The sequence below is a fragment of the Malaya genurostris genome, chromosome 2 (genome assembly GCF_030247185.1).
Source record: "Malaya genurostris strain Urasoe2022 chromosome 2, Malgen_1.1, whole genome shotgun sequence".
Classification (NCBI taxonomy): domain Eukaryota; kingdom Metazoa; phylum Arthropoda; class Insecta; order Diptera; family Culicidae; genus Malaya; species Malaya genurostris.
Window position 1 is genome coordinate 20,177,105 of NC_080571.1, and position 7,691 is coordinate 20,184,795.

The window sequence follows — 7,691 nt, forward strand, 5'->3', positions numbered from 1 at the left end:
CTGTGGAAATTTACTTAGGAGAGAATTTGGCGGAGAATCGTCCGTAGATTTCCGAAGTTCCGCGTTTTTCCAACCCGGATTTTTCCAAAGTTTCGCGTTTTTTGCCAGATTTCCGAAGTTCCGTACATTTCCGAAGTTATTCGTATTTTTACTCGGATTCGCGAAGTTACGCAGTTCATCAATGATGAGTGATATCAAAAGAGAAATCAATTTTATTTTGATCAAGTTTGTTTAACTTGTATACCCTAGTCACGTGAGCTACGAGTCTTCAAAATCGCAAATATATGTGATGTGATTAGTTTTCCGAATGAAAATATCTTCAAAATGTTTTGTTAACAGTAGGTTTATGAAATAACGAATGCTAATGCGAACGCAGAGAAATGAAGCATGTTCAAAATAACAAAACTGTTAGTAGATCTTTAAATTTGATTTATGATGAATGCTAACTTGGATTTGATTGTTTTGTACTAATGCCTCTCTTCAACATCAAAAATGTTCTCTGATTGGTTTGAATCAAAATCTGGATCTAGTCCAGCGAAAAAAATATTTTTTCCTTCTGATTCTATTGTTGAAATAAACTAACTATTTATTACATGTCAAACAAAATTGAGTTGATGTTATCGGCAATGTCTATGTTGATGCAATCCTGTTATGAATCTGGTGAAGCACAGAAACATTAGACACTAATTAAAATTCAGGGCTTGATTGTGGTATGTCAATAATTTGGTTAGGTTAGGTTAGGTTCGAGAATAAATCGAAATAAAAGTAGTGTCCAAAATTACCTTGCAAATTAATTTAAAAGAAATCATTTAATTCTTAAAAACAAACAAGAATATGCGATCATAACAAACAAAAGCGTAGTTCAAGTAACTAAATTTAAGTTTACTTATTTCAACTAATTAGTTTGTAAATTTGCGCTACAAATAATCAATTTATACTAGAGTTCGTTTATTTAAAACTAATTTTTCAAATTGAATTTACTGTGAATTGTGAACGCACAAGTAAAATATTTGTTATTTTTATCAAAATATTAATTGAAACAATCTTATCCACTTTAAAATAAAAGGTGATTTTTTTGAGGTTAGGATTTTCATGCATTAGTATTTGCTCAGATTTTTTGAGGTTATGATTTTCATGCATTATTATTTGCTCAGTATGCTCTGACATTTCATCATGAATAGACTTACTAACGAGCAACGCTTGCAAATCAGTGAATGGGCCCTAGAAAAGTTGGCAGAAAATCCGCTTTTTTATCGACAAATTTTGTTCAGCGATGAGGCTCATTTCTGGTTGAATGGCTACGTAAATAAGCAAAATTGCCGCATTTGGAGTGAAGAGCAACCAGAAGCCGTTCAAGAACTGCCCATGCATCCCGAAAAATGCACTGTTTGGTGTGGTTTGTACGCTGGTGGAATCATTGGACCGTATTTTTTCAAAGATACTGTTGGACGCAACGTTACAGTGAATGGCGATCGCTATCGTTCGATGCTAACAAACTTTTTGTTGCCAAAAATGGAAGAACTGAACTTGGTTGACATGTGGTTTCAACAAGATGGCGCTACATGCCACACAGCTCGCGATTCTATGGCCATTTTGAGGGAAAACTTCGGAGAACAATTCATCTCAAGAAATGGACCGGTAAGTTGGCCACCAAGATCATGCGATTTGACGCCTTTAGACTATTTTTTGTGGGGCTACGTCAAGTCTAAAGTCTACAGAAATAAGCCAGTAACTATTCCAGCTTTGGAAGACAACATTTCCGAAGAAATTCGGGCTATTCCGGCCGAAATGCTCGAAAAAGTTGCCCAAAATTGGACTTTCCGAATGGACCACCTAAGACGCAGCCGCGGTCAACATTTAAATGAAATTATCTTCAAAAAGTAAATGTCATGTACCAATCTAACGTTTAAAATAAAGAACCGATGAGATTTTGCAAATTTTATGCGTTTTATTGTTTAAAAAAGTTCTCAAGCTCTTAAAAAATCACCCTGTATAATAATAATGTCTTGTAATTTCAAGCAGCAATAATATGGAACCAGATTTTTTTGTCACTATTTTAATAAACAAAATTCGTTGTGTGAAACTCCGATTTGTTTCTTTCTACTATAGTTTTCTCTACGTGTAACACACTAAACGCATCAGAATTTGTCAAATATTTAGTGTTAAATTGCCAAACACGCAGTATCAAATATCTAATGTGATTATCGTTGTTTCAACATGCGCAGGTTCTTCTCCATGAAGAGAGCGGTTTTCGATTTTCAAAAGTGTGAAGGAAACGTTTATGTTTTGTTTGTGTTCACGTCGCAGCAGTTATGTCTTTGGCATAACTCTCTCGCTTTTTTGCAAGCCTACAAGAATCGTCACGAGCACTTCCGGTGGAGCTCTCAACGTGTGAGGATGTTGTTTCGCACTAGTGCGATGAAATTTTGTGTATTTTTCGCGTTTTAGATTGAATTAGTCACTGTAAATGACAGTACAAACCGGAAATAATAAATAAACAATCGAAATATAACCTATACGAATAAAAATGAACAATACATGTGAATAAAACCACAATCGAAATTAAAACATAAAACAAAATAATAATCTAACAATACACGGGCAAGATGGGCCAACACTGGCCTTAGCCTGTCACGTTAGTGACGTTAGTGAGCGTTGAAATACTTGGCTGAAAAACGAGAATTTTTATTCCATATAGTTGAAAAAGTAGCTGAAATTCGTAAGTATCGTTATGTCGAGATCTCTAGTAAAAATGTAAATAACATATTTTTTAAATTCATTCCTTAAATGTAAGAACTCTACATGTACATAAAACGTCAACATTTGCGAAACTGAAGACAAACACGAGAAAAGGTCCTAAGTACAAATGAGAGTTTCTCTTTGTTTACTTTCTCTTTCGAGTATTACGGCTCATTCAGCAATCCTTCCATCTAACACTTCACATAGGACAACAGCAAAAACCATCAACTTCCGATAGAAACTGTAGAATTTGTTGAAAAATACTGGAATTTATGGTAATAATTGAAAGAGAAAGAAAACCAAGTGAAACTCATTTGCACTGGGACCTTTTCTAATGTTCATCGGGAACTATTAGGTTTTGCACGATGACGACACAAATGAACTGCCGATGAATCAAGTTCATTTTTGACAGTTGGCGTGTACTTGTTTTGTTTTGCGACTGCAAGTTAAAAATTGAAAAAATGACGAAAAAGTGCCTGTTAAAAACGTATTCCACAGTGAAAATAACTAAAAAGATTGCCCTGTATGTGTTTCCAGCATCAAGGAGCGATATACGTATGAATCTGTTGAGTGTGAGGCGACTTGCAATTTTGACATTCGAACGATGAACTTTTAAACTGTAAACAAGTACACGTCGACTGTCAAAAAAGTTCATTCTGTTAATTTTTATTGAGGTTATGTCATGTTCGTGCAAAACCTAATGAGCAATAACGGGTATTGTTTACTTATACCCATCGAGTTAGAATTCGTTGCAGTATTATTGCCGGTGTTTGTTAACTTGATTGAATAAGTAATTGAATATCCATTCATAACGAATAGCAGTATGAATCTTCATAGCGAGGGTGAATGAACACATGCGAGATCATCGTCATGAACACGATGAACGCTATTAAAACCGCCTGTATCGTTGTCCGTTCAATCATTCAGTCGCGGAACATAGTGGATAACGGATCGCAGAAAAAGAAACTTAATCGGAAGCCATAAAAGAAAAAGTTGTTTCATTGCTTCAACAGTTTGATAAAAGTGGAAAGTTTTACCGTGTTTTGTGCGAAATTCACCGGTAGTGAATAAATCAAACGAAAAACTGTTGGTCTGTGTCAGTTGAAAGCCGCACCAAGACGTATTAGCCGGTTTTCTGCTTAAATTGAAAAGTACATTTTCGAGTTTTTGTAGTGCACAGACACTACATTGCGCAACCGAACATCGAATAGGAGGTGAAAAGAAAAAAAATAGATAGCAATACAAAGACGCAAAAACCCGATAAACTTACCGTCAAACGTGAGTGAGCTGACGAAAAATTATCGATTTTTTCGGTGTTTAGTTGAGGAGAAGGAATAGCATACGTGACGAGCCGCACGAAGATCGAAATCTGTGTCATTGGGAGATACCTGATTATACACAACGAAAGAGTTATTTGTTTTGTTACCGTGGAACAGAAATTAGAAATCCCAACAACAAGATGGCTTTCATGATGCCAGTGATGAAAAACGAGTTTGATATCTATAAGGGTCGCCAACGGCGTGTGTCCGAGTGTTCGAATCAAAGTTCCTGTCGCTCTCGGAAGGTTTCCGAAAGCTCCCGCTCCGACTGCCCTAGTTTGTCAACATCACCGGGAAGCGCATTCGCTGCCGGATCACCGGCCCGACATCGCAGTCATCCGATGTACATGTCGCATTTGGCTTCCAAACCTCAGTTCTCGCGAAACTCGTCTCGTACCTCGCAGAGTTCACTGATAACAAGCCCAACAAAAGCGAGCACTGGTAGCAGCCCGCCGAAACCGTCGGGTGGCAGCCAGAGCAGCTTGAACAAATTTCACTCGCGACTGGTGGACAAGCTACGAAAATCGCTACGGATGTCGAAATCCACCGAAGGTCGTTCATGAGAAGATCAACCACTGCCGAATAGTAAACCTCCGGATGCCGAAACGGATCTACAAAACGACGATGAACCGGAAGAGGATGGGGAGATGGTGCTATCGGACAGTGTGCTGCACGTTACGACCAAGCCGCCACTTCCCCATCGTTCCAGTACACCGCTACGGCTGAGCAGAAGTGGTGACAGAGGACGGAACCGATCCAGGCGTGGCACTCTCAGTGCTCCGAGGTAATTTCTGGCCGGGAGATAAAGCGGAACGACACAGTGGGAGGTGTAATAGATCTGAAAAACTTCGAAAAAAAAAACTGCGTTATTATGTATGACCAAACTCAGAAAATCATCCAGGAAAAACGGGTGCCATTAAAGTACATTTTTCTTATCAGTAAACATAGCATGGCCTCTGGCGGTACTTGGCAGAGGACGCACAAAATACCCTTGTATCAGATTTCGAACCATCAGGTTACATTTCGAACAAGATAAGCTAGGAAGCAGCAGCTTTTAATAGTTTAAGCGTTTAGTTTTATTTTGTTTACAGACCTAAATTGTAGTCAATGATTATTGCAAATGGAACATAGGTATATCGAAATCATACAGTTATTAATTTCTGATTGACGGGTTTGCTCAAAATGACCAAAACCACAAAATTTTGCAATCAGCAGTGCCCATGGGAGGATTGCAAAAACCAAAATGCCTCTATATGAGATTTGATCAACACAAGTCAGGTACTCAAGTCGGTAATGTCGGGTAGTTCAGCAACACAAAACAAAAAATCTTTTGCAAGCTGAGCGCTGACAAACGCGAAATTATCGGCTGCCAAGTCGCTGAAAACATTTTGAGAGTGTGTTTTATTCGTGTATCAATAATAATCGAATATTCTAAACCAGTAAATAATGAGTAAGCAAGGAACAAATCAGCAAACGGGATATATTAAAATATTATCTAATCCGAATCTGTGATATGTGCTTGAAACACATAGATTTACATTAGATGTTTAAAACAAAGCAACACCTAAATATACAACAAAAATTTTACTCGTTCGAAACCATGGAAACATGATTGTTTGGATATTACGTAGAATACAGCAACATTGATATATTCCTTAAATTAACGTTTCGATCTTACCGGCAGGAGATAGATATAGAAGGTTATGTATGTGTAAGTTTTCGCTTGGCTTTGTCTGAATAGAAAAGCAATTTTACCAGGATGAATTATTTTCATTCCTACGCATGCATTATTATACCTACACATTCAGACGCACATGTACACAGGCGTGCGAAAAAATAAGAACAAACTGTGTGTCACGTTGCGGTTTGAGCTTTTGCTTTTCCTTCTACCTTCGTACTCTATGTCAGATGCATAACAGAGTTTAGTGAATGGGGTTACGTATAGTACAAGAAAAGAAAACATAAAGCAAATATGAAAACAGAAATTGCGAACGAATCACAGACAAATTGTCATAGTTCATGGTAATTTGATTTGTACCAAAAGAAGGTAAAAAACTATGCACCGATTTTGTCTGTGAGCAGTCGATTGTCGTAATGCGCTCTTCAAACGTATATTTACACCACTACAGCTACAATAACATCAAAATATTTGTATACACTTACTCGATACCTAAACGGGAAATTGGTGTACATGAATAGCGATAACCGACTCATATCCAGTAAAAATTCATGTTGTTTCAAGCCTCGGCGTTTGTTTGAAAAAAAAAAATCTCGTATAACTAGCCGTTACAGCTATTCAACTGCAACTTCCTTCCATACACCCCTAACCATCGACATTTCTTGTTATATATTGTAATGTAAGAATCAAGTAAATAAGAAAAAAAAATAAACAAAAACAGTTCAACGCAAAATCAAACCAATGGAACAAAAATATCACGTGAAGAAAAGCTTTATATTAATTAAAGACTGCTGCTTAGATTTTAACATTTTATTTGTCGTAGGAATATAGAACACCCAAAAGTTACTATTGTGTATTTAGAATGACTATATTTCTTAGGTTTAGTGACAGTAATTTACATTTGAAAGCAAAAGTCAACTGGTCAGCAAATTTCCATAGAATATATCTCGCACGTTATCTGCACGATGATATTGAGATGGTTTGAGAAGATAATGGCAAAAAACGGAAAGCAACGGCCCTATCACACATTTAGCCAACCTTATAGCAAAACATTCCATTTTGCCAAAATGAAACAATGAAACAAAAGTCGAGAAGAAATTATTTAGGAAATTTTTGAATCTGGAACTGTGTTCCTACTTACAGAAAACCATCCTGTCCAATTGTCCGATCTTTTCCGATAGTAAATTAAATAGTATACCCTAGGTCATATAGGTTCTGTCTTGTTGATTAAACGAATAAATTATTTCATTCGTTTTTATATGTGTTGAAAGTTTGCAATAGTGTGAAACAAAATATTTTGTATATTTTGTACCAATTTATATGACATACTGAACTTACAGCTGTAACAACTATATTATCAACTAGAGCATAAGGAATATACTTCAATAAACATTAAACAACTATGACTTAACTGTTTTCATTCTGCAATCACATACCCTGACGAAGATTCCATCGTCCGATTCTATCCGGTTGAAAAAATAAAAATAACTCAGTTAAATTTAGGTTATTTATTTTTCTTCCTGTTGGTCAACGATTTTCAATGAGTTGAAATAAAAAACTGCGTTTCCTCCTCGGTAAATAGCGATGACTGAATGAGAACATTTGTACAGACCACATTTGCAAAATCAACTGCTGCACGGCATTCCATCATCGTCGTTTAGTAACGTGCTTCAACATTGAACAAGTTAGTTATTTTTTCGTCTTCGCGTTGTTGTTTGTACCGCTTGGTGTCTGCTGTACGAGAGAATGAATATGCTGGTAGTGGAAGTCTCAGCGAATTGGTTTACAAACTCATGTAGCGTAGGCTAATTCACTATCCATGCTCGTTTGAGTGCCCCAAGGTTCGTTTTACGATGTTACTGCTTTCCTCCAGCTACCCAAGGAGAAAGTGTTGGTTCATTTAATCTGTGCTGTATTTTTACTATTGAGTGCATTACATGTGACATTCTATTACA

At 36.7% G+C, this 7,691-nt stretch overlaps 1 protein-coding gene across 1 annotated transcript; it reads left to right on the plus strand.

The window, feature by feature from the left end:
• The first annotated feature begins 3,635 nt into the window (after positions 1-3,635).
• Positions 3,636-7,142, plus strand: LOC131427525 (uncharacterized). The gene has a single exon (XM_058590791.1). The coding sequence runs from the start codon at positions 4,199-4,201 to the stop codon at positions 4,619-4,621; it is 423 nt and encodes a 140-aa protein (XP_058446774.1). The 5' UTR covers positions 3,636-4,198; the 3' UTR covers positions 4,622-7,142.
• Positions 7,143-7,691: the final 549 nt, after the last annotated feature.

Coding starts and splice junctions, on each gene's coding strand:
- LOC131427525 (XM_058590791.1), top strand. CDS start 4,199: ATGGCTTTCATGATGCCAGTGATGAAAAACGAGTTTGATATCTATAAG.